At 39.5% G+C, this 27,174-nt stretch overlaps 4 protein-coding genes across 4 annotated transcripts; 2 read left to right on the forward strand and 2 right to left on the reverse strand.

Moving 5' to 3' along the window:
- Positions 1 to 16,514: 16,514 nt before the first annotated feature.
- On the forward strand, positions 16,515 to 18,139 carry LOC149682737 (uncharacterized). The gene is made up of 3 exons (XM_089834379.1): positions 16,515 to 17,056; positions 17,115 to 17,850; positions 17,912 to 18,139. Exons 1-3 carry the CDS (start codon positions 17,040 to 17,042, stop codon positions 18,137 to 18,139), a joined length of 981 nt encoding a protein of 326 aa, XP_089690505.1. The 5' UTR covers positions 16,515 to 17,039.
- Positions 18,140 to 18,169: 30 nt separating this feature from the next.
- On the forward strand, positions 18,170 to 18,598 carry LOC149682738 (uncharacterized). Its single transcript, XM_089834380.1, has one exon. It carries the CDS (start codon positions 18,170 to 18,172, stop codon positions 18,596 to 18,598), a length of 429 nt encoding a protein of 142 aa, XP_089690506.1.
- Positions 18,599 to 18,857: 259 nt separating this feature from the next.
- On the reverse strand, positions 18,858 to 20,913 carry LOC149682739 (uncharacterized). The gene is made up of 2 exons (XM_089834381.1): positions 20,657 to 20,913; positions 18,858 to 20,600 (listed from the first exon to the last, which is right to left on the reverse strand). The coding sequence occupies exons 1-2, from the start codon at positions 20,726 to 20,728 to the stop codon at positions 18,858 to 18,860; spliced, it is 1,815 nt and encodes a 604-aa protein (XP_089690507.1). The 5' UTR covers positions 20,729 to 20,913.
- Positions 20,914 to 24,582: 3,669 nt separating this feature from the next.
- Positions 24,583 to 26,132, reverse strand: LOC149682740 (uncharacterized). The gene is made up of 2 exons (XM_089834382.1): positions 26,013 to 26,132; positions 24,583 to 25,956 (listed from the first exon to the last, which is right to left on the reverse strand). The coding sequence occupies exons 1-2, from the start codon at positions 26,130 to 26,132 to the stop codon at positions 24,583 to 24,585; spliced, it is 1,494 nt and encodes a 497-aa protein (XP_089690508.1).
- Between the last annotated feature and the right edge of the window lie 1,042 nt (positions 26,133 to 27,174).

A 27,174-nucleotide genomic window follows, 5' to 3' on the forward strand; every position in this document is an offset into this window, starting at 1 on the left:
TTACAATTTTTTGTAATGCAGTAGGTCTTATAATATAGATTTTTTTTATTTTTAATCTAAAATTTAATACCTAAATGAATACAAACTAAGAAAATTAAAAACCAAATGTGAGGGGGCTGCGCCCCCTCACATTTCGTTATAGCAGGGGCTTGAGCCCTCCCTGCCCCCCCGGTTCCGACGCCACTGACCATTGTTACTTAGTGTAGACTTGGAACGAAATATTCTCAGTGTCACTTCTAATTTTTCGTGAAAACACAACTTCACTTCGTTATTAATAATTTAAAGTTTCACATTTGCTTTAAACTTTCTCATGAACCGTTTAAAATGCAATGACTCCCCAACTAACTAGAAACTTAGGCAGGAGTTCATAAAAAGTATGAAACTAGTTAAAAAGCCCGTAACAACAATGTGTCGCCGTAAAGCTCAGCGGATTCATACACCGCTTAACTTCCAAGAAATAGTTACCCCAATTTTTATCGCCCACGCCCATTAACTTGCTTACTTCCGGTTTAGCACTATTATTATCTTGTGATTTTGGGAGCGAAAGAGGCTCGCGTCTGAGTCTGTCGGCGCGGTGGAAATTTAGTCTTGGCTGAGAAGTTGGCTTTTCGATGGTTTCTAGTTTTATACAAAACATTTAAACGATCGTCATTAATGTTATGTTGTGATAGATTACCGGTGGTAGAAGGCCTGCCAGATTTACTCGAGCCCCATGTTAAGAAACGACTAGCAAAATCGCCCCTAGTTTCGACTTTCGCTGTTAGGTGAGCATGGAGCTACCACCCTACCAACCAAGGTTTCCCTCGTAATGCTTTTTCTATGGAAAAAATTCGCAAGTGGTCTCGGTTTTAGTGCGTTTTTAATATATTTACCGATTTTTATTGTGGCCGATGTAAGTTATAATTTATTATTTGACGAATAATCAACATTTTCAATTGGAGTTCTTTTTAAGGCGGAGAAATGCGCCGTCTAGAATGAGGCATGGCCAGAAGGAAGTTTACATTAAAATCATGGAAAAAGAATGCGCGTGAGGGAATTCGTTTTCACGCTATAGGATAGGCAACTTCCTATCTCGAAAGACAGCTTATTCCATATATACTCTGTTACAGCATCAGTTGTAAGCACGCGCAAAGCTAGGTCTCTATGTAACCTAGCTTTGTGAGAGACGGTAGTAGGCTGTAGGCAATTTCACACGTATTTGAAACTAGGGCCTAGAGGTCCGTGCACTCGAGCGAAAAACTCGCGAACATTTTAAATCCTGAAGATCCTGAAGTCTTTAGTCTCTTGACAGCACGTACAAAGCTACGTTACATTGACACCTAGCTTTGCGCCTGCTGACAACCGATGCTGTAATAGAGTATATATATATATGGAAAAAGCATTACGAGGAAAACTGGGTTGGTAGCGCACCTAACGGCGATAGTTGGAACTAGAGGCGCTTTTGCAAGTCGTTTTTAACACGGGGCTCGGGTAAAGCTGGCAGGCCTTCTACCGCCGAAAGAAGGTTATCTAAGGCTGCTTTCAGTAACGGGCATCAAAAACATCGATGACTAAAAGATGACATCGATGTCTTACTGAACGGTTTTTCGCGTCTTTGGGCGTGACGTCACGATGCTCATTGGATGCCCATCAGAAAAATTAGCTGTGAGTGGAGGTTTTCAATGAGCATCGGATTCATGACGTAAATTTCGTCATTTTGCACCGTGACCAAAAAAGGGAGGGAACTATATCCCAATCTCCCGCAATCTTAAATAATGAAGAATTGACAAATATTATCCTATAGGATAACAATACCAAAATCAATATATTATTTCGGTAAAATAAAATTATTATGACAGAATTTTAAGAGGTAGGCGTTTTGATTTAGTTGAAAAATTGAAGTATAATATCTTTGTAAATAGTTCGGGTTTATTAGTTAAGGATCTGCCATAACGTTATCCTAATATCGTCGCCATTTTGAAAAGCATCGATTAGGCAAAATTGTGCCGTTCAACAACTGCAACGTCATCTTGACGTCAAAAGAAAACCGATTTCATTTTCCCAAACATCGATGTTTTTCCTGATGAGTGTTAGTGAGCGCAGCCATAGATGGCCATGGTGTGAGTGAGAATTCTGCGGTTCAGTTAAATAACCAGGGGGTTATTATGAACTCCTGAACTTGGCTATACTTCGGTGCGTGATTAGTTATGCATGCTCTTTTTAAGTAGATATGACTCGAAAACACCCTGCCTCTTCAAACAACCGTGTTAAAGATGCAGAACTTTTAATAAATGCCGGTGCTGACGTGAACTGTGGAGACTCTGAGGATAAAGAGACCCCTTTACACCTTGTTTCATCCCAGGGTCAAATTGACGTCGCGATATACTTACTAGAACGCGGCGCTAACTACGATTTAAAGAGTAACAGTGGTGTAACGCCAATGCACCGTGCCGCTTTTGGGGGCCACGTTGATGTCGTGAAATTGTTAATAGAAAGCGGCGCTAATTACGATTTAAAGAATGAAGACGGTGAAACGCCAATGCACAGTGCTGCTGAATGGGGCTCCGTGGATGTCGTGAAATTGTTTATAGAACGCGGAGCTAATTACGATGTAAAGACTGACAGGGGTGAAACGCCAATGCACCGTGCCGCTGTATGGGGCTGCGTTGATGTCGTGAAATTGTTAATAGAAAGCGGCGCTAATTACGATTTAAAGAATGAAGACGGTGAAACGCCAATGCACCGTGCCGCTTATGGGCGCCGCGTTGATGTCGTGAAATTGTTAATAGAAAGCGGCGCTAATTACGATTTAAAGACTGACAGAGGTGAAACGCCAATGCACAGTGCTGCTGAATGGGGCTCCGTTGATGTCGTGAAATTCTTTATAGAACGCGGAGCTAATTACGATGTAAAGACTGACAGGGGTGAAACGCCAATGCACCGTGCCGCTGTATGGGGCTCCGTTGATGTCGTGAAATTGTTAATAGAAAGCGGCGCTAATTACGATTTAAAGAATGACATTGGTGAAACGCCAATGCACATTGCCGTTTATTGGGGCCGCGTTGATGTCCTGAAATTCTTACTAGAACGCGGAGCTAATTACGATGTAAAGACTGACGACGGTCAAACGCCAATGCACATTGCCGCTGATAAGGGCCGCGTTGATGTCGTGAAATTGTTAATAGAACGCGGAGCTAATTACGATGTAAAGACTGATAGGGGTGAATCGCCAATGCACCGTGCCGCTAAAACGGGCCACGTTGATGTCGTGAAATTGTTAAAAGAACGCGGAGCTAATTATGATGTAAAGACTAACAGGGGTGCAACGCCAATGCACCTTGCCACTGAAGATGGCCACGTTGATGTCCTGAAATTCTTACTTGAACGCGGAGCTAATTAAATAATAATAATAATAATAATAATAATCTAAGCTTTGTCTATGAAGGGATTTCCACACTAAGCCTGTGGCTTGTTTACAGGTGGGTCCCTTTGCAATGCATAGAGGGGTGGTGGCTAGCCCCTATGCCACAGCTAACCTACAGCGCCCTATACTAACTATTACCGTTAACCTCTGCAAGTTTTGATGGAAAGGAGAAACCGGGTTAGACCACGGAGGAAAACTCCTTTTAACAAGTGGGGAGAGAACTTGCAAACTCTACGCAGAAGGATTTGTTCCCAGATTTTCACCCGGGGCCACAGTCCGGGATCGAACCCGGGATCCTCTTGCTGCGAGGCGAAAGCGCTAGCCGCTACGCCACCCCACCGAATGATCTAAAGACTGACGACGGCCAAACGCCAATGCACATTGCCGCTGATAAGGGCCGCGTTGATGTCGTGAAATTGTTAATAGAACGCGGAGCTAATTACGATGTAAAGACTAACAGGGGTGCAACGCCAATGCACCTTGCCGCTGAAGATGGCCACGTTGATGTCCTGAAATTCTTACTAGAACGCGGAGCTAATTACGATGTAAAGACTGACGACGGTCAAACGTCAATGCACATTGCCGCTGATAAGGGCCGCGTTGATGTCGTGAAATTGTTATTAGAACGCGGAGCTAATTACGATGTAAAGACTAACAGGGGTGCAACGCCAATGCACCTTGCCGCTGAAGATGGCCACGTTGATGTCCTGAAATTCTTACTAGAACGCGGAGCTAATTACGATGTAAAGACTGACAGGGGTGAAACGCCAATGCACTTTGCCGCTGATAAGGGCCGCGTTGATGTCGTGAAATTGTTAATAGAACGCGGAGCTAATTACGATGTAAAGACTAACAGGGGTGCAACGCCAATGCACCTTGCCGCTGAAGATGGCCACGTTGATGTCCTGAAATTCTTACTAGAACGCGGAGCTAATTACGATGTAAAGACTGACGACGGTCAAACGCCAATGCACATTGCCGCTGATAAGGGCCGCGTTGATGTCCTGAAATTCTTACTAGAACGCGGAGCTAATTACGATGTAAAGACTAACAGGGCTGCAATGCTAATGCACTGGGCCGCTGAAGGGGGCCACGTTGATGTCCTGAAATTTTTAATAGAACGTGGCGCTAATTGCGATTTAAAGAATGTCTGGGGTGAAACGCTAATGCACCGTGCTGCTGATGGGGGCCACGTTGATGTCCTGAAATTTTTAATAGAACGTGGCGCTAATTACGGTTTGAAAAATGACGACGGTGAAACGCCAATGCACTGTGCCGCTTATGGGGGCCGCGTTGATGTCGTGAAATTGTTAATAGAACGTGGCGCTTATCCCGATTTAAAGAGCGACAGGGGTGAAACGCCAATGCACTTTGCCACTTATGGGGACCACGTTGATGTCGTGAAATTGTTAATAGAACGCGGGGCTAATTACGATTTAAAAAATGACGACGGTGAAACGCCAATGTACCGTGCCGCTTATGTGGGCCGCGTTGATATCGTGAAATTGTTAATAGAACGTGGCGCTAATTATGATTCAAAGAATGACATTGGTGAAACGCCAATGCACATTGCCGTTTATTGGGGCCGCGTGGATGTCGTGAAATTGTTAATAGAACCCGGCGCTAATCCCGATTTAAAGAATATCAAGGGTGAAACGCCAATGCACCGTGCCGCTTTTGTGGGCCACGTTGATGTCGTGAAATTGTTAATAGAACGCAGCGCTAATTACGATTTAAAGAATGACGACGGTGACACGCCAATGCACCTTGCCACTTTTAGGGGCCGCGTTGATATCGTCAAATTGTTAATAGAACGCGGCACTAATCCCGATTTAAAGAATGAAAACGGTGACACGCCAATGCACAGTGCCGCTTTAGGGGGCTCCGTTGAAGTCGTGAAACTCTTAATAGAACGCGGCGCTAATCCCGATTTAAAGAATATCAAGGGTGAAACGCCAATGCACATTGCCGCTGAAGGGGGCCACGTTGGTTTCGTGAAATTGTTAATTGAACGCGGCACTGATTACGAGTTAAAGAATGAAGACGGTGAAACGCCAATGCACCGTGCCGCTATATTGGGCCGCGTTAATGTCGTGAAATTGCTAATAGAACGCGACGCGAATTGCGATTTAAAGAATGACAGCGGTGAAACGCCAATACACCGTGGCGCTTATGGGGGCCATGTTGATGTCGTGAAATTGTTGCTAGAATACGGCGGTAATTACGATTTAACGAGTAACAGCGGTGAAACGCCAATGCACTGTGCCGCTTATGGGGGCCACGTTGATGTCGTGAAATTCTTAATAGAACGTGGCGCTAATCCCCAGTTAAAAAATAAAAAAGGAAAAACGCCATTAAAGATAGCTCGTCGACGTAAACATGAAGATGTAGTGGAACTGCTTAGTGGGTATATTGATCAGGGCCGTCGGGAGAGGGGGAAATTTTCCCGGGCCCGAGACGCGTGTAGGGTGTCTTAAGGAGGCCCCCCAATTTTTTAAATTTTCAAGGGGCGCACAAACCTTTTCGTCTACCTGATATTGATGATTCTAAAAATGGAAGCAGTGCCGAATTAACACCCTCGGGGACCCAGAGGCACTAGGTGTTCGTAGACCCCTACCGGCCCTTTCCAGGAGAGGCAATGTGACTGTAATGAATACTTCAAAATAATTTTTGCTATTTTCAAAATTTCAAATAAAAATATAAATGGGGCAGTGCGGGTATAGTGATTATTATTTTTCGAATTGATTTCGGGTACTCATAAACTTGCCCCTACGGGATGGGTTGAATTTTCACAGGCTGAGAGAGGTAACGGGTAAGAGGTTCGATTTAGCAGACTCCATTACTGCAATGGCGGATGGCGTAGTAGTCCTTGATAGTTTTTAAGACTAATTAAATGCACTAATTATATTGTAATAAAGAGATAATTTGTTCTAATTTTTAATATTTAATTCCTTTTATATTCTTAAAAAGCAGCCGTCCTTTTAAGGTATAATAAGTTATGTTGTCTGAACCTTTCCTATGAGTTTTCACTGGTTCGTGTTTTTATGAGCGGCTAAATGCGCGCCTGTTTTTGATATTATCAACTGAATTAATTTCTACCTTTTCCAAAATATTACTAAATAGGACATGTTTTACCCCTAAATATTGCTACTTAATTCAAATAATTTCTAATTAGCTTGTTTATTGACTCCTTTCCCACAATATTGTTCCTTTTGTTTCTTTCTTAACTAAGAAGAGGCGCACTTTTAGCCACTCATGTATTTTTTATTTTCATGGAAACGATTTTTTTATTATAATTCCATTTGAAAATAATAACGCATAATTAAAATGGTGGTTCGGTCTTATGCGAAAGAGTATAAGTGCAGTTTACCGGACGCTTAATTAAATTAAAAATTAAGTCGATATTCGTGTTCAGCACCTTGAAATTAAATTAGTCAGAAGCAATGCAATTTGTTTGACTGAAAAGGTTTTGCTTAGTAAAAAGAAATTATCTAAACCTTTTGAACTAAGCCCTTGAGAAATCCTAAGTCTTCATTAATAATTAAAGAATGAAAGCGCGTGAGTCTTGGTTAGGTTTAGACAAGAATTTATTTACTATAAGAATGCCTAAAAAGGCGTCCGGTGCGCGCGTGATAGTCGACAATCCCCCCTCAAGGGTGGGGGAGGCTGGAAACGGAGGCGGGGCTTAATATTTTCGGGAATTTCCAAGAATACCACCCACCTCTCATTTTTGATTGTGGTTTGGTTTTTTGGAAAGTATATGAGGTGAGAAAAATTATGGCGTAAAACTTTTTGGCCGGAAATGAATAGGAAAAAAGTTAGAGCAAAAAGAAAATTTGGAAAAGGCCCCCTATCTATGCATATACGGAGGGTGCCGGGACCCTATGAAACGTGTAAAGCACAAGAGATATTAAAATTTTGGAAAAGGCGTGCAATTTAAACGGAACCAAACCTAACCAAACCTAACCTATAGTAATGTAGGGTTGTTATGTAATAAAATAATGAGAGTTTTTAAATGAAATTTTCTTTAAATAAATGGAACAAAATTTAAAATAGCCACCATGCTACCGATCGCTGAAATCTAGGGTGATCTTGAGGCAATATTTATCTCTAGTTTTTGTATACGCGCGCGCCGGGCCCTCCGTATATGCATAGGTAGGGGGCCTTTTCCAAATTTTCTTTTTGCTCTAACTTTTTTCCTATTCATTTCCGGCCAAAAATTTTTACGCCATAATTTTTCTTACCTCATATACTTTCCAAAAAACCAAACCACAATCAAATCTGAGAGGTGGGTGGTATTCTTGGAAATAGCCGAACTCACGAAATCATAAGCATAGTACACTTGATTCGGTTTAGAAACAATCGTAGAACTAACGATTTTCACGTAGAGACACGTATTCAAAATACATAAACTTAGGTTCAAAACCTTTAACTAACTTGTCAACGGCAATTAAAAACCATTCGCGTACCGTTTCAGCACCGCTGGTAGCCTCCATTTTTTGTTTACTTTGTTCGAGGTTTTTTTTCTCTATTCGGAATACGTCAATCGCGTGTGTATGACCTATCTCCACGGGATCCAATAGGAATGCGCAGAGCAATGACGGACATGAAAGGGGTGGGGCTTATTTGTCCACTATCACCGGCGTAAGAGTAGAAGCGTAAAATCTCGCTACTTAGGCATTCTTATAGTAAATAAATTCTTGGTTCAGATTAGGTTAGGTTAAGATCGTACTTTTTTGAAAAAAAATATTTCACTTTAAGAAATTCTTTTTTTGTTACTGGTTTTTTAAGCAAATTTTCCGACGAAAGATCTCAATTGTTTCTAGATATTTTGAATGTTTAAATCACGAATGTCGACTTTATTTTTTGATTAAGTACTATTTTTTTTGAAATTAAATTCTAAAATTAAAAAATGGAATACGAAATTTAATTTTGATTTTTAATTGGTACTATCTTTTTTTATTATATACAATTCTTTATTTTTATTATAATATGGGCTTTAAATATTTCAATACAAAATTTAATGATTTCTTCATAACGCTATATTATCTTTTTCAATTGACCTTGTTAACTAATGATACAATCACAAATATAAATTTAAATTTCTTGATATTAATTTTATTATATAAAAAATAATTAATCTTAATATAGTCAAGGTTAATTGAAATTAAATTCTACTTTGATAATTAAATTCTTGCTTTCAAATATGGTTTACGTGAAACTGTTGTGTGAAAATTTTCTATTAGGGATTTCTTTAAACAATTAACACACAATCGAAACTTTACGCGTCTATATCTAGTTCATATTTCGTTTTGCACTATTTTTTTGCTTAAATTGAAATCAATACTAACAAACGAAAATTAATTACGCAAAATGTTTCATTAATAAATTTATGTCAATTTGAATCGTTTCTGACATTTATTTCCACGCTTTTTCTTGCAGCACGTGAAGTGTTGCACCCTTCACGGGATTTTCCCTGACCTTTGGTAACCTTGAACAACAAAAAGAACCAATATTTGGCATTATTATTCTTTCACCTAATTCCTCCCCCTATTCCAAATAACAAAGACTAATTTTAATCCCACCCAATTATTTTTTAACCATTCTAAAAAATCAGGGCGCTATCTCTCTGTAGTGAACTTTAACCCCGGGCGCTCGTGTGGCACCACAAAGCCACGTGTACTTAATTATCTCCAATTTGTCTGGAGTGTTACGCGCTCCTGTAAGCCAAACTTCTGGGCGACAAAGTTTGGAGGGAAATTGAAACATAGTGGCAGTGCCGTCTGTCCCTCCAAGTGGTGACTTGACCCCATACACCCCCCCTTCTGTCACCACCCAAGTAAACCTCCTTTTTCCATCAATGACTAGTTACACTAATTTGCACAACAATGTCAGTTGGCGTTTAGTGCACTTAAAGAATAAAGAATATCTTGAAGATAAACTTCAAAGTCCATTTTTTGCCGCTCTCGGTGTAATTAATTACCTCTCCGAGTGACGTATGTCACGGAGAGGTTCTAATTTCGACGTGTCTGTCTGTCTGTCTGTGTGTCTGTCTGTGTGTCTGTCTGTCCGTTGTTACACCCACGTGACCGCGTTCGCAGTTTGCAAATCGGAGCAAACGTGTATTCAATTTCCAGACCGCATTTACAGTCCCGGAAATTGTATTCCACTTACAGGCTATTACTCCATTGCCTGTCTAACAACTCTGTTCATTTGTCCACCCCACATGGACAACAGTCTGAACTTACTAGCTTCTAAACACCACCATCTTGTAGTCTTTCGCCCATTCCACATGGACACCAGTCTGTACTTACAGGCTTCTAAACACCACTACCTTCTCGTCTTTGTCCATTCCACATGGACACCAGTCTGTACTTACTGGCTTCTAAACACCACCATCTTCTATTCTTTGTCCATCCCACATGGACACCAGTCTGTGCACCTGGCTTCTAACACCACCATCATCCTTAAGGTTAAGACATACGCGGCGATCGGCTAGGGTTACGAGAAACGTCTAGCCTTCCATTGACGGGGTCTTCCGCCAAGGTTCACGCAATTGCGATGTTCTTATCCATAGCTGCGATTCGAAACCCTTATATACTACCTATTTGAGTAGGGCGAAGCAACCGGCGTATGCTTCATTTCAAACACCAATATTAGTCAAGTCACTGAAGAATGTTTAATTGTTCTTTTTTAAAACGATGTAACGTTCAATAAGGCGAATAACTAACGAAGAAAATATTAAATATTAATTATATTTATTTTAATATTTAAGATAATCTTGTTTCTCAATTCGAAATTAATACGCAAAGAGTTAAAAAGCAGTCTATGTTTTTGTCTGTGTGTGTCCGTCCGTTGTTACTCTAGTGCGCTGCGTTAGAAGTTCGTTTTGTTTTGATGTGTAAAGAAATCCTACAGAACCATAATATTCCCTTTATCCTTAATATAAAGTGAATATGTGGAAATATTTTTCGTAATTATGATGCATTTAGTACTTTTGTAGCTTTAAAGCTCTGTTTCATTTTGATATTCCAAAGATTCTTTTTAATATTATTATTTGAAATGGCTGTTTACATATTACTTAAGCTATACTACATCTGTATATAGAATAATCCTTGGTTTAGTGATTTCATGAAGAAAGCTAAGATCTAAACTCCGGCGGGTATATCTAGTATGAACAGCAATAGGCTTAGTGAAATAAAGAGTAAATAATTGCGGCCTGAGGTGAAGTAAACTTTGGGTTTTGATTTTCCTGTCTGAAATGAAGAGACATCAACGGTTCAGAGTGAGCCGAAAGTTAAATACACTCTTAAATAATCAGGTTAAGATTTTATAATAGAAGAAAAGATCATGGTGGCAATTAGATTAGTAGGGCTAAACTACAGAGTTTTTATTCTCTTTATGGTGCGCATAGACTATCAGTGCGTCTAGCTACAATTTAGCTTTGGTATTATTTAACGTTGACGCTCATGTTGGCAAACAAAGAATATTGTTGAGGTGAGACGAGACGGTAGTGTTTACACTGCTAACTAGTTGTGAATGTAGCTGTCAGCTGAAGCGTAGACTTCATTTCCTGTTCTTTTTGCCATTGACTGATTTCCATGTGTCCAAGATTTATCCTTATTGGATGTAAAATGTCGTCTGCTTTACTGTATATTCGCTATGCTAGGAATACTGCTTCAATATTTCGTAAATTTGTACTTCAAAAAAGTGAAATAATTCCATATCTAGGTAAATAACTTTGTAGTAGTAGACCACTTGACTCGGAGAGGTAATATTTTGGTTTTCCCAACTTGTTTTCTTTCTCAAATTGGCGGGATTTTTTAATTACTCGGCTTATTTGTGTGTGGGCATTTTTTTGCGGGAAATGTCGTCTCTCTGTGGTGAATTTAGCGGATGTCTCGTCAAGCGTCCGATGAAGTCATTAACGGTTTGATCAGTTTTGCGTGGTTCAACAGGACAGGCGAAGTGTGTTTGTTGCGCCGTGAGTATTTTTTAGATTTTTTCTGATTATTTAATTTGCAATTTTAATTGGATTGAAATATCGGGCGTCCTTTAGACGGTAATTAAATTTGTTTGTTCTAAAATCTTGGGGATGTTTGAGGATTTGGAATATCCGTGAAGGTTAATTAAATAAATTCCGAGAAAGGTTACGGGTATTGTAGTTGAAAGGTCATAAGGTTGGTTACTGAACTTTTAAGACATGGATCAATTGGAATGTTGTTGAAATTTTAGCGACTGTAGGTTTTTTTGGCCACATCGTACGATGTACATCTACGATGTGGGTATTAGTTTGACCCGCCCTGTTGTTGGCGTCGTCGTGAAAGAGTACCGCCTTTGGCAGTATGAAATTTTTCGTTCGTCATTGAATTGAGAGTGAATGGGAGAGGATTGTGGCGAGGTGGTGATATTTCTCGTTCGTGTGTTTTAAAAGGATGGGGATTATAAAAGTAAGTTTAAGCATTGCATTTAATTGTGCTAGTAAGGTTAAGCATTGTGAATTGTGTTTTACTTTAGCTCGATATATTTCATTGTTAGCGTTAGATTTAAAGGCGGGAAATCCCATCCCATTCCACCACCCTACAATGACAAATTAATTTTAGACAAAGGCTTAGTGTTAAGAAACTTCGATTTTCTCGAAAACCTTAAATCTCGAAGGATTAAAGAAACAAGGACCAACGTAGAACTGTTGGACAATGACCTGGATGCGTACACACTTGCTCAATACGCTGAAAGGGTTGAGGAAGACAAGGAAATTAATACCAACGGTTGCAAGTCTTACAACCGCGAGGAACAGGGCTTTCATAAATGCAACGTGGGAATATTTGGCGCAAAATCGTCATATCCCATAAAGGAATATCAATATATCCAACTTTAACTACTACCAGCCGATTTAAAGGGAATCGTTGCCAATATGTTGTATTGGAATAAGTTCTTTATTTCTATAAAGTCATCTCGTTATACGACAGGACTCATTCAATTCCACCCTATTCTTAATTATAGAATTAAGTTAATTTCTTTCATAACTTAGAGCACTGAAGTAAAAAACAGCGTGGCAATGGAACTCTAGGGTTTGAAGCGTGGAATAAAATATATAATTGAATGTGGCTTGAAAATCGCTTCCATAGTTACTGATAGGCATGTTCAAGTCAGATCATACCTCAAGAATTTCCATCCCAAAATAAAGCATTTCTTTGACTGTTGGCACATGGTGAAATGTAAGAACTTCATTTAATGACGAAGGCTTGTCTAAAGTGTATTATTCCAACTTGAGTAGCTTTGAAGAAGAAGATTAATGCCGCCGCCAAAATTAAGGAATGTTCAGTTCTAAATGACTGGAACAAAATCATCCAGAATCATATGTATTGGAGCGCGACCTCTAGTAGCGGGAAACACAAAATAATTAAAGCAAAATTCATGTCAGTGCTTCGTCACATTGCCAACATTCATCAAGGTCACGGAAAACCGTTTCCCAAATGTAAACATGGCGACCTCGCCTTGGACGGGAAAGAAAGAGAATGGCTGACGCCTGGTAAGTAAAGATTTTCGGTTTTCGCATTATACTATCAGTAATGGAAGCAAATCAATAAATTTTCTTTGTATAGGAACTCCAGTCTTCGAGAAATTAAAAAAAATTATTAGTGGGTATGAAAAGGATATTCTACAAATCTCTCCTGAAACTCAAACGTCCAGCGTTGAGGCATATAATTCAGTACTTATCCATTTTGCTCCGAAAAATACTCACTACTCATACAATGGCATGGAAGCGAGGTTTATTACTAATAAAGAAATGCTATAATAACGAATAAACAAATAAAAATTATATTATCTGTAGGATGTTTTTGGCAGCGCTTCACTTCAATGAAAATTCGGAGAAGATTCAAGCTAAGACCAAAGATGGGAAATTAAGATGGAATGTTTATTTCCCAAAAGCTAAAAAAGGAGAGTACTCGGTTAAACCCATAATGCAAGCATCGACATATGGTATACATCTTGCATGAAGAAAAATTAAAAACATTTTTTAATTGAACCAATTGTTATAGAATATGTGGGAACATTAATGCAAAACCTGGTGGAAAAATGCAAAAAATCGTACGATAAAGCTCTTGCTGACAGTAATAGTAGTAGGTCTACGACACCCATGCTGTTATCCGCTCAGTATGAACATCCTGATAAGCAAGAAGCGGTAGAAAAATATAAAACCAAGAGGAGATTTTCGCATTGAAACGTTTTTTTTAAAATATGATTAAATAAAAAATATATATTATAGCAAAATGCATACGAATGAAAGTACATTATTTATTTTATCTTGGGCCTGGTTCCGAGAACCCTCTATAATCATCCGAGGGATATTCCCTTCTTATACGCGAAACAGCACAACTCGGAATTGGTCTTCTTACTCGTCTTCCCAAAACTCGGTGCATCCAACGAGTATAGAGTCGATAAATTAAATATCTATACACTCTAGAAATGAAAATTATCATAAGAAATAATTATATTTCTTGTTTAAAGAAAACAAAACCCCTTTATTTAGTAGGCATATTTTGTCATCTAGCGGTTTGTTTTGGGAGTCATCCATTTAATTACATCAACTAAATTATTGAAAGTTTTATGCTTACTGATTAATTTCATCCTCAGCTGGAACAAAATTATTTTCCCAAAATTCATGAAACAAAATATCTAAAATATAATATTTCGTCGCATAATGTCATGGAAGTATCTGTCTCTATTACACAATTTAAAGGGCCAATTTCAGCAATTAATCTTTGATTCGGATGCTCTTCGTCTCTACAACAGAAACTTAAGGCATCACAAAACAATAACCGCAATTACACCTGCAAAATGACACCATAAACAGTTATTTCTGGCTTAAAACAGATTTTCACAATCTTGAGACGTACCAATTAGTGTTGTGCAACCGAGGGTGATCTTGTTCCATTGGAATATCTCCCAATGGGACATTAGCAACATTTTCTGCCACTGGTAGTAGAGGTTCAAACTGATAAGGCTGAAGGCCGAATTCTTCCCCTTCTTCCGAGTTTGAATCTTCATCTTCATTAGATTCATTTATCACAAAGGATTCTTCTGAATCTAAGCTAATTGACTCGTATTCACTGTCCGAGTCAGTGCTACTTTTATTTTCTGACTCAACATCACTTGCTTCTAAATCTGACATAGCTAGTCTGAGACTCTAATTTGATTTCGCGAAATTCGCCGAATTTATTGTAGCAGACGACGTTTTCGGTTTTTCCTACTATACAGCCTACTACTACCAGAAACCTCCTGTTCCACTGGCAAACCAATCACATGAATTTCCCGTACATACGTAGATACGGGTTAGATAATGGCGGATGCTTCAAATTGAGCCGTTAGAAATTCAAAATTTTAAACACGTTTATCTCTATTAAAATTTTTTTTTTAACATTTTAAGTTTCCCCCATAATTTTACGAATAATTTTCAACATAAAACCAAAGATAGATTATACTAAACCGAAAATGTTGGTTCTATCCCTTTAAAAGCCTGTTCTGTTGAACTTTCAAGGACAATTTATTTTTAATAGAGTGAGGAAAAAATTATGCCCTCCCCAATTTCTTTTTACACTCCTTGCTATGACCATCGAAATTAGATGACCATGGTATTATTTTAAATGTCTAAATATATTGAATCGTGATTCTTTAACAGCGTCAGATTCAAAAGCGGGAAATCCCTTACCAATCTACTGCGACAGAATAAGTTTTGACGAAAGCTTAAAATTAAGCAACGACAATTTTCTTAACGACCTCAAAGCTGGAACGACAAAAGAGCGTAGCTCTAATGAAGAACAGTTGGACAACGTCACCGCTTTCTTGGATCGTAAAACGCTCGCGCTATTCGCTGCAAAGGCCTACAAAGACTTGGAAAAGAATGATATTGAAGAAGCTAAACCTCGAGATAGGAAACGTGTAATTAAGACCTTAACGAAAACAATCTGGGGATATTTTGCTGCTTCGTTTTGGTTTATAATGCCACGCCAAATCGCCGAAAGGCCTTGTAATGACAGTGTGAAGAATGAAACAGTAAAAGATGTTGTGTTATTACTGTATTAATAATCACGAGTTAAGTTCACTTAATTAAGTTCGTTTTATTTAGTCCGTATAAAACATACATGTACTAGCACAGTACGCGTCCAGGTAATCACTAACTGATTAAGGGGAGAGGATTTCCTTATATCAGAAGTAAATAGCAGAAGTGGCCCTTTCTACCTTTGGCTAGAGCAAGGCGTCGCGAAACCCTCAAAAACGTTTCCCGCGCTAAATATTTTAAATAAGCCAATCAGGAAGAGCCCAGAAAGTAGTTCTCATTTTCATTTTATCGCTACCTGGTGATAAGCTTCTCAACTATTTCAGTCGTCTAGCTGTCTCTGTCGTGAAATTCTATACTTAGAACTCGCGTGCCGTTCGTCAAATCTAAATATGAATGTTTCAACGCAATGTGAATGTGATCTTACATACAAAGATCAAAGTGAGAAGAAGACACAAACTGTATTTAAAGGAAAAACTAAAGCAAGTCAAACCAAACCGGATGTGAAAACTAATAATATCTCTACAAAAGACTTAAGCCTTGGCGAGCTTGCAGATAGAGAAGGGTTTGAAATTAAGGACAATAATTTGAAAATTCCTGGAACTAATTTGGAAATTGGTGTTCTTGGCGCTAAACAACATTCAGCGGCACAGATTGTTAAAAGAAAACTACAAGGTACTGATTTGTCTGATGAATGTGCACCTCCTCTGAAATATATGCGTACATATATAGTACGAAGCAGACGACTACTACCAATCCTGGAAATCCATGTATTCATCCGCGTTTTCCCGCCAAAATCACCTAGTTAGGACGGCGCGAAATTTTCCAGAAAGTGACGCCTCGCTAAATTAGTCTATTGGGCCACTTCTGCTATTTACTTCTGCTTATATACAATATCTAGGTTAGGTCAGTTCAATTCAGTTCATTATTCTACATCCTTTCCCTAAGTATACATCAATATTTACAATTGTACAATTAGCCTAAGATACAAAAAACCAAATTCTACAAGTTTAATAGACAAATTCGGAAATTCCATACTCATAAACCAACTACTAGGGGCAAGCGCCAGCGGGATAAAAATTTAATGATAAATTATCACAGCAGATGACGCTACCAACTAATAATAAAAATAATCTAATAAGTAATTAAAGTACAAAAACAAATATTGAGCCCCGAAACGGTCAAATATCAAATATATAAAAAAATAATCAAAAACTTAATTAAAATATGATATATGGCTATGAATAGATGGCGCTGCCTGTTATCAAAAGTTGTTTCCATCCATTTTGTCGTCTGCTACACCTGGTTTATGGCTGGAGCCTTGTGCTTGTTATTTAAATCAATTATTTAAGTCAACTTTTACGGTCCTCACTCTCCTCAGTTATGAATTTAAACGCGGCTGTTAATGGCGGTCTGATATTTCCAATCTCGGGATATCAAAAAAATATTGCGGATGTCCCCCTAATTACGAAACACGAAATTAAAAACTTTTAGAAATCTAAGTCAAAAACGTATCAACACTACAATAGAAGTTACAAATTTCTAATAGAAGAGTATGTATTGTCAGATACGCTAATGAGCAAATCAGAAAAGTAAGTAAAATACTTGTTTGAACTTTTGTTCATCGTAATAATTAAAAAAACTTTTTAGGGACCACGACAGAGTATTTGTAAAGGCCTCTTGTTTCAAAAGTCAAAAAAAGAATGAAAATCCTTACACAATTTGTGCTGCGCTTAAAATATCTAGCCCTGTAATTTTAGATGTTTATTGTGGATGCCCAGCTGGAGTTTTGGGAACTTGCAATCATGGTATAGCGCTATTGAGACTACTTGCACAGTTGCGTAGTAAAAATATAGATAATCCGCCCAAAGAATTGTCATGCACTGACAAGCCCCAACAGTGGAATCGCCCTAGGGGTAAAAAAATATCACCGTTGTCTGTGATAGACATAAATTTTCAAGCTCCCAGAGAAGATGGACACAATAAACCACTTCTTTCAAAAATGTACAATGCTACATCAACTAGTCTTGATCAAAATGAAGTGTCATCGGCTTCTAGAGAGTTGATTAGTAATCTTAATGCTGGTGGGGTTGATGATGGCTGGGCGAGAATTTTACCTCAACCAGAAGAATTTGTTTGGGTAAAAACCAGGATGGGATATGCTCCGGAAGGTTCTCCTTTAAGCTTACAGCTATCGCTTATTGAAGATGGATTCGAAGTAATTCACAATCTCAACAGCTTTCAAAGCCCGATGTTAGTTGCTTTTGAACATGTTCCAAGGGATAGATTTGAAATCCCCACGCATTCAAATTCTATTGGTTGTACTCCTTGGAATTTCAAGAATTCGTCCAAAAAGTTTACTTCTACAGAGTCAGTTTTATTGAAGGTATAGAACTTTTTTAATTTTTCTTTTCTTTATAGTTAAATTTTTCCATTTCATTTTTTAGCGTAACCAAGTTACTATTCAGGGAGCTAAGGAGCTTGAAATAAAAACAAGAGATCAATCTGATTCCCAAGAATGGAAGGAGGCACGATCTAGCAGATTGAATTCTTCAAATTTTGGATCTATTTGCAAAAGGAAAAACCAAGTTTGGACCAAAGTTGGCGTCAAAAATATTATAAACCCAAAAGATATTGGGCATCTCAACGCAATAAAATATGGAAAACGATGCTAAATTGTGGCCAAAAAAAAGTATCAAGAAACAATGCATAGATTGGGACACGATGTCACGGTCCACTCTTCGGGGTATATTGTAAACCCTGGTAAACCATGGCTGGGAACGTCTCCCGATGGTCTTGTTGAAGACCCTGCAGAAGTGGAGCCTTACGGGCTCATTGAAATTAAATGCCCCTGGTCAATTAGGGATAAAAACCCCACTGAAGTTTTAAGTGGCGATTTTAGGATTAAAACGATTAATGGAAAACTTGTGTTGAAAGAAAATGACGATCATTTTCATCAGATTATGGGGCAGATGACGTTATCGGGATTACCATGGTGCGACTACGTAACATATTTTCCTACAGGATTGATAATTGTAAGAGTACGTTTCGACCAAGAAAAATGGAAAAAGATGGAATCGATCTTGAAGAATTTTTATTTTGCTCACGCGCTGCCAACCTTATCAAAGGAATAAGTATTTAAGTGATAAAAATGGGTTAAATGCCTAGCTAAAGTTCCTAAATATCTGTGATATTTTAGTTCCCTAGAAAAAAACAAAAACAAAAAAAAAATAGGAAAACTATTCAAAATAAAATTGATTGTTGAAACATACACCATTAAATTTCGATACTTATACATACATTTTTAAAATTTTTACAGCTAGTATTCTCTTAATTATATAAATCCATATTTTCAAGATCATTATCATCTGAATTAAAATCGGTCCCGTATGGTTAGTCATTTACAACGGACATATTTTCTGGTTCGAAAAATTCTTCACAATCATCCGGCTCATCGTCAGTAGTATGGCTTGCATTACCCGGCTCCAAAATTTCTTCGTCAAATTCCTCCAGCTCATCATCAATAGTAGCGCTTGAATTACCCGGCTCCCAAATTTCTTCATAAAATTCATCATTTTCCAAGGAGCTGTTGTTTAAATTTTGTTCATTTTCTATATTGACAATGAGAGGGCTTTGGAAGTTAGATATAATCGCTATAATAGTCCACAGCTGATTAATGACAGGCGCAAGAGTTAATGGAATTGGACGATCAAAGATATGGAACCCTCTAATCCTAGCAATTCGCCGCTCAACATGGATGCGAAGGGCTGCAATCTTTTGGGACTTTTCGAGTTCCTCCTTCGAAAACTGGCCTTTTTCACCAAGGAATGGTGGTATATTTAATTTAATGCCTTTTGGGTCTAGCAACTTTTGAATCAAAAAACCTTTATCCGCCATCACACTATCATTTTGGTTGAAGTTCAGTTTTAAAAAACCACTTCGCCGGGTTATTTCTTGGTCGGAGATGCTGCCTGTGAACAAATGAGAGACGAAGGTGACGTAGCCATTAGGGCTTATTCCAAGAAGTCCTTTGTAAGTTGTGGTGGATTTGTAGTTTGAATACGAAGCAGACTGCAATACCAAAGACTTTGAGGCTTGGCATTTAAGTTCTGTAGCATCAATTATGACGCGAGTGCTAGGATAATCTCTTTTGAAACTTTCTGGCATAGTTGCGTCAACTTGTTCTCTTGTAGGCCATAGATTTATTTGTCCTAAGCGAAAGTACATGAAATTTATCCAAGTAACGCAATAATTGGACGCTGTGCTTGGTGAAATACCGAAGCGGTCTGCTAAATCTTTTAAAAAAAGGCCGAGTCGCAGACGCATCAAAACTAGAAGAAACTGATCTTTCACATTCAATTTCTTGTTTCGACCTACAGGTGACATTTTTGGTTTAACCCTCCCACCATTCCAAAAGTTGATGTTTTCTGCATTGGGGCCTGGATTAAGCCGATTATATAAGGCCATAAGTTTATCATAACAAGGCAGGCCAGTGTAAAATAATATATCCTTGTTGTTATCCTTTATTCTGTCTATACTAGGTTTAAGCTCATTATAGCTCTGCTCAGCAATTTTGGCCCTATGCTTTGCATCAAGTGAATCCTTTTCTACTTTTTTGAGTTGATAATTTTTGATAGATACTTTCAAGTTCAGTTCAGCGATGCACGCTTCTAATTCTTTCTCTTTTGCTTCCAACTCTTTCGCTCTCGCTTCCATCTCTATCACTTGCGCTTCCAACTCTTTCACTTTCTTCGAACATTCACAATTACAATAAATGGCTACGGATGACATGTACTCCTCTGTTGAAGTGACAACCGTGATCATATCTGATACCATATCTTTAACAACAGATTCATGATCTTCAGTATTATTTAAACTTTCAGCCACCGTGTCTGTAGAGTCAACTATTTTGGTACCAGTGGTAAAATCCCACGTAAATACCGAAGGAACCGTCCCTTTCTTCAGTATATTCTTGCCATTTCCACGTCCAGGGTCATAATCAGACCTTTTAAAATGTTTTGAACACACATAAATGTACTTTATTGGTTTATAAATGAAGTCTCGGCGGCGGATTTTCTTAAGCCAAAGCAATCTCAAGGATTTGTTTTCTAACGAAGGTAAACTATGGTAGGAAATCTGAAATAAAATTGACAATTATTGGGAGTAATTTAAACTCACTTAACTATACTTACAGATTTAGAATTTCCTTTTTGGGTACAGTTCAAAACAGAACAAATCTTGCCTGGGGGGCAGCTGGGACTCATTTTGGCTAAGGCTTAGCACTCCAGCAATGAAAATGCTTTATTTACAATGATTTAAACTATATTTTTATGATTATCAAGTAGCATACGTTACTAATATTTAAAATTAATGATAATTATTTCATTAAAATAACAGATCTTTTAACTAAATGACTAAAAATACCTCAACCATCAAAATTTTGGAGCCATATTTCATTTTTTAACTTTTTTTTAAACTACGGTAGCGCCGCCTTTTAAGAGATCCGCGCATAACGATCTTATCCCCGCCCCTGGAAGTTCGTCTTCATTTCCGAATTTGTCTATTTAGTTCGGGGTTTGCTTATTCGACCACTTTTAGTTCGTACCACCAAGGAGTAGTATATCGGGCCCACACCACACCCTATCCCCTAAGGAGACCTAACTTAGCCATTTCCCCTAGCTACTAAGTGAGACAAATACGATTGGCTCACTGCGCGACACGCTTAAGCCAATAGTGTTAAGAGAATTTTTGACGATATAAGCAGACGACAAAACAAATCCGTTTTTGAAATTACGGTCACCTCGTGTAGAACTAGTTCTCGTGAAGAAGAGAACATTGGAAAATAATAAGGTATTGTGGCGACAGTCATTATGGCAACCAGGGTATAAAGTATAAACAGTGTCTTGTAGCAACCATATTTGCTAAAAAATACACCTAATTTTGTTATTTTAACACTTGTGCCGCGTGCGTCGCCGTCAATAAATAAAAATTCACTTACCAAGGCTTAAGTGAAGAACTCGGTGAAGGTTTCTATAATAAAATTAAGTAAAATTTAATTACGAACGAAATACAATTTAATTATGATTAAAATGTTAACAATTTGTACCTTTAAAATAGAAAAACACTAGGAAGAATGTTGGGAACCGGGATTGTAAGGGGATTCAGCGCCTCAAAAGAAACTTTTAGAGCAGACGGATTTTTTGGCGAATCAGAGACCAAGTTTGGCTTTGACCAATAAAAATTGTCTCGGAAAGTAGCTAGGCGCTTTCAAAGGCTAAGTTAGGTCTCCTTAGGGGATGGGGTGTGGTGTGGGCCCGATATACTACTCCTTGGTACCACCGTATCTTGAATATTTGAAGCAGGTCTCGCGATACCGTCGTTGCTCGCCGTCGATTCTTCTACCCGATCACTAAGTCGTTTAGTTATGGGCGCAGTCATGGGTTCTCTACTATTATTCTTCTTTGTTTGGTTTGACCCGGTGGATGTGTTCCGATCCATCTCCAATGTCGCCTGAACTGGAACCTCTGATATCGTTTCTGACGTCGTCTGAGCTGGAGTCTCTGGTATCGTTAGTGACGTCGCCTGAGCTGGAATCTCCGGTATCGTTTCTGACGTCGCCTGAGCTGGAATCTCCGGTATCGTTTCTGACGTCGCCTGAGCTGGAATTCTCGTAACATAGTTACTGGTCTTTGCGCTTGTCCCGTTAGTGTCGATCAGTTCTGCCGGCTGTGATGGCATAGGTATTAGATGATATCTATTCCTTCTGACGGTTCCATTAGGAGTGTTCAGTATGTACGATCTTGGTTCTATAGCGAGATTTTTTACAGTTGCCTCGACCCTAAGGTCGGTTATCCATACTTTGTCTTCTTTTTGAAGAGGAGGTAGAGGTTTAACACGATGAACCTTGTCGTAGTGTTCTTTTTGTTTCCGTCGACGATGTTCTTCTCGTTGTCTTAGCACTTCCGCGGGAGGGATAGCTGGATTCAATTCTTTTTCCGAGATAGGCAGCGTGGACCGTAAGTTTCTTCCCATGAGTAGCTGGGCTGGCGTATATCCATTGGCAAGGGGTGTTGTGCGATATGATAGTAGCGTCAGATGTGGGTCTGAACTTTTCTTCAATGTTTGTTTGACGATTTTCACCGCCGCTTCAACAAAGCCATTACTTTGGGCGAACATGGGGCTTGAAGTTACATGTACGAAGCCGTATTCTTTAGCAAATTGATGAAATTCGGAAGTAATCGCTTTCTTGAATTGAGGTCCGTTGTCGCTTTTGACTGTGTTGGGAATTCCATGCGTCGCGAAGATTGCCTTTACGTGATTGATTACTGCTTTGGAACGCAAATATTGTAGTTGGCGGATCTCGAAGTATCTTGAATATAGATCTGTGACCAGGAGGTACCATTTTCCGTGCAAGTAGAATAGATCCATCGCCACAGTTTGCCATGGTCTATCGGGAAATTCGCTTGGTAACAGGGGTTCACGGCGATTGGTAGTCTCTCGAATGCACACTGAGCAGTTTTTGACTTTTCGTTCTATGTCTTTCGAAATTCCAGGCCACCATACTGATGTCTTTGCCCTCGCTCTGCATTTAACTATGCCTTGATGTCCATCATGTATTCTTTCGAGAATGTCTTCTTGAAGAGCCCGTGGAATGATAATCCTTGATCCCTTCATGAGCATGCCTTCTTGTATCGTTATTTCATCTCGAAAGGAATAGTACTTGACAAGGTTATGGGGCAAATTCTTGTTGTTCGGCCAACTTCCATTCGTATAGGAATGAATTTTCTGACAAGTTATGTCTCGCTTCTGCTCTTCCCATATTGCAGCCAATCGTGTATCCGATGCTGGTATGCAGGCTGTCACCAATTGGACATGGGCGGCCACTTCATCTTCGAGCTCGCTATTCCCAACTTCTTGTAATGGGCTTCTTGACAGCGTATCCGCAGGAATCAACTCTTTTCCAGGTATGAACAGGACACGATAATTATAGCGCATCATCCGTATTCGGAGACGTTGAAGACGAGGAGATAAGTCATCCAGGGATTTTGTCTGCATGATTGCGATGAGAGGCTTGCGATCAGTTTCTATGTCGATTTTGATACCCATTACATAATCCTTGAAACGCTCACAAGCCCATGCCATGGCTAAGGCTTCCTTTTCAATTTGAGCATAGCGTTGTTCTGCACTACTAAGGGTTTTTGATGCGTAGGCTATTACTTGTAAGGTCTTATCCGGTTGCTCTTGTCTAAGCACAGCTCCGATTCCAAATGAAGATGCATCTGCTGATATGATGGTTCTCTTCCGTGGGTCGAATATCGCCAATACCGGTTTAGTTGATAGAATTCGTTTGACTTCATTAAAAGCCATGTCTTGTGGTGCAGACCAATTCCATACGTTCTTGGCGCTGAGTAAGGAGATTAGTGGCTGGCTTACGACGGACATGTTGGGGATAAACTTCGCCAGATAGTTTGTCATTCCCAGAAATCTTAATTCGCTGACATCTTTAGGTTTCGACATTTCTGTAACGGCCTTGACTTTCCCGTCATCGGGACTAATGCCTCTTGAATCGATGATGTGTCCTACAAACTTCACTCTTGATACCGAAAATTTGCATTTGTCCTTATTCAGAGTTACTCCAGCATCTTGTAAACGATGTAGGGTTTGTCGAAGATTGATATCATGCTCTTCTTGATCTTTACCGTAGATTAAGACGTCGTCTTGAAGATTTATTTGTCCTGCAATTCCTTCCAGTATGGTACTAATTTGGCGTTGAAAGTGTTCTGACGCTGAGCTGAGTCCAAATGGCAGTCGGTGAAAGAAGTAACGTCCGAATGGCGTTATGAAAGTTGTGAGTAGTGCTGATTCCTTGTCCAGTGGCACCTGCCAGTAGCCACTGTTAGCGTCTAACTTCGAGAATACTTTCGCATTGGCCATCTGACCAAGGACGTGATCTACCGCTGGCATTTGAAAACGTTCCCTTTGGACGTAATTATTTAGACGGGTGAAATCCACGCATATACGTAGACGGGGTTTATTTGCCGACTCGTCCTGGTTGATAGAAACTTGTGGCTTCAATACGATGACCATGGGCGCACACCAAGCTGTTGGTTCATCAACTTTAGATATGACTCCTTTTTCCACCATACGATCCAGTTCCGCCTTGGTCTCTTCCATCAATGCAATCGGGACCCTGCGTGGTACCCGATAATGCAAACGGTTTTGCATCCGGTTCGAGCTGGATCTTGTATGGTATCTTCAGCTTGCCCAGACCATTGAAAAGTGCCGGATATTCCTGGGCTGGATCAACTGTCGAACATCCTTGGTTTTCGGTTCCAATTTCCGCTAGCTTGGTCACTAGTTTTAGGTCTTCACATGCTGCCAGTCCCAGGAGTGGTATTTGCAAATCTCGAATGACGTATAAGTAGTCGTTGATTTGTCGATTTTTATAACGCAAAGTGGTTTTTATTCGGCCTTCCGTTTGAAGTCTCGTTTTCCCTGGTCCAAGCAACCGTTTATCGGAAGGAAGTAGCTTGTTGTCGCTCAGTGTTGTTTTGTAGGTTTCTAGTGATATGGCGCTGACATCGGCTCCTGTATCCACTTTAAAATGGATTGGTTTCTTGTTAACTTGTATTTCCACTATCCATTTGCGTGTAAAGTTGTCGGCCAATGAATCGATTTGAGAATTTTCTTCATCGTGATTTTTCTGAACATCTGAATCGTCTTGGTGAACATCTGCATCATCTTGGTCTCCCAATCTCTCGTTTATTGTTGGCGAGTTGGTACTTGATGCTACTGCTCCCAGAAATACAGCTTCCATATCTGCCTTGGCTACTTCGTGTACGTTCTTATTGTGACACAATTTCGCATAATGGCCTGTATGGTTACATAAGTAGCACTTGGCGCTTTTAGCTGGACACTTGTGTCGCTCATGCCTTTGTGAAGCTCCGCAACGTTGACATCCGTTGGTGCGTCCTTCCTTTTTGTTACAGGATTCTTTCTGGCGATAGGATTTACCCAATGAAAATTCTCTGGCTCTTTCTTGTCGCCGCTGGTGGCGAATAGGCATTGTCTTCTGACAATTTTGACCCTTGATACGATCGATGTTTTTGGATTTTGTGGGACCATGGAGATCAAGCTGTTCCCGTTGCCGATCTTCTAAACTTCGTACCCTTTGTATCGCTTGTTCCAAGGTGAGATTCTCATCGTCTTGGAGTCGTTCTGACAGCGCTTTATGACGAATGCCGACCACTATCCGGTCTCTTATTAGCTCGTCCTTCAGTCCTCCATAATTACAATGCTCGGCTAAAGCATAGACAGCCGTAATGAATTCGTCTGCTGTTTCACCTTCATGTTGTACTCTTGTATTAAACTTTGCTCGGTCGTATATAACATTCCGGCGAATGATAAAATGACCCTCGAACTTGGCTAACACTGTGGCGAAGACTTTTCCTTCTGCTGCAGTTAGGCCGAATGAATCGAATATGTCGTCTGCCTTTTCACCCATCAGGTATATTAGGGCATTTACTTGCTCTTCCTCGCTTTTCGTACTGAGGCCTGATGCTCGGCGAAAGCGGTCGAAACGACGTTTCCATATGGCCATTCATTAGGACTTGCAAAGTTGAAAGAATCAGGTGGAGACACGTGAAACGCGGTTGATGGGACATCCATGAGTGATTGTAGTTAAGCCTTGGACCGTGGTGAAAGCCGCACTGCGCGAAAAGTTTTACGCGGATTTAAAATTCTCTTCGTAGTTCCGTACCGATTTCTGACACCATGTTGTGTTATTACTGTATTAATAATCACGAGTTAAGTTCACTTAATTAAGTTCGTTTTATTTAGTCCGTATAAAACATACATGTACTAGCACAGTACGCGTCCAGGTAATCACTAACTGATTAAGGGGAGAGGATTTCCTTATATACAATATCTAGGTTAGGTCAGTTCAATTCCGTTCATTATTCTACAAAAGACATACCTGAAGATTGGAAACTTCTTACAACAGCTAAAAGTAAGGCGCTCAAGGGTGCAATCTGGGGATATTTTGGCGCCGCATTTTGGCATCCAGCACGACGCAGAATTGTCATAGCCCACAGAGGAACCGATATCTTTAACATTGACGCGCTAAGAGCCGATTTACATGGAATCGTTAGGAATCTATATGTAAAACAGATGAACGCCGCTTGCACATTTACGCACCTAGTTTACGAAGCCGTTCGTTCAGTTGAGAAAGACTACAACGTTAAATTCGAAATATATTTCACGGGACATTCCTTGGGTGGTTGGTTGACCCAAATAACGACATTTTCACTCAAGTACTTGATGGTGGTCCAAGAACCGACGTATTAAGGAAGATTTTTCAGCCAAATTGGAAATCGAGAAGATGCAGGCGCGACTTACAAAGGTTACCACTCGCGCACTGAAGTTTTTGATAGCCCAAGTTGCAGAGATATGTTGCTACAAATGGCCAGTGATTTTGACGTGCGATGTGATGGGAAAATAGTCGACGTAGATCGCCTGGACATTACGACTTATCTCTCGTCACCGAATTTCGTCAACTGTTGCAATTTGCACGTTGGAAAATTGTACCGAATTTTTCCATAAATTAAATCCGAGAATTATATCAGTTACACTTTAAGTTCTCACAGCATTGATGGGATCTTAAAAACATTGGGAAATTCATCATGGGTTGAAATAATGGAAGTGGTTGATT

The sequence above is a fragment of the Phalangium opilio genome, unplaced genomic scaffold, assembly GCF_054372755.1.
Source record: "Phalangium opilio isolate 3A_F unplaced genomic scaffold, DU_Popi_V2 ptg000038l_1, whole genome shotgun sequence".
Lineage (NCBI taxonomy): Eukaryota > Metazoa > Arthropoda > Arachnida > Opiliones > Phalangiidae > Phalangium > Phalangium opilio.

Coding starts and splice junctions, on each gene's coding strand:
- LOC149682737 (XM_089834379.1), top strand. Junction 17,851..17,911: donor CAGAGTCAGTTTTATTGAAG/GTATAGAACTTT, acceptor TTCATTTTTTAG/CGTAACCAAGTTACTATTCA.
- LOC149682738 (XM_089834380.1), top strand. CDS start 18,170: ATGCATAGATTGGGACACGATGTCACGGTCCACTCTTCGGGGTATATT.
- LOC149682739 (XM_089834381.1), bottom strand. CDS start 20,728: ATGAGTCCCAGCTGCCCCCCAGGCAAGATTTGTTCTGTTTTGAACTGT. Junction 20,601..20,656: donor AAAAAGGAAATTCTAAATCT/GTAAGTATAGTT, acceptor ATTTTATTTCAG/ATTTCCTACCATAGTTTACC.
- LOC149682740 (XM_089834382.1), bottom strand. CDS start 26,132: ATGGATGTCCCATCAACCGCGTTTCACGTGTCTCCACCTGATTCTTTC. Junction 25,957..26,012: donor TCGCCGAGCATCAGGCCTCA/GTACGAAAAGCG, acceptor ATGGGTGAAAAG/GCAGACGACATATTCGATTC.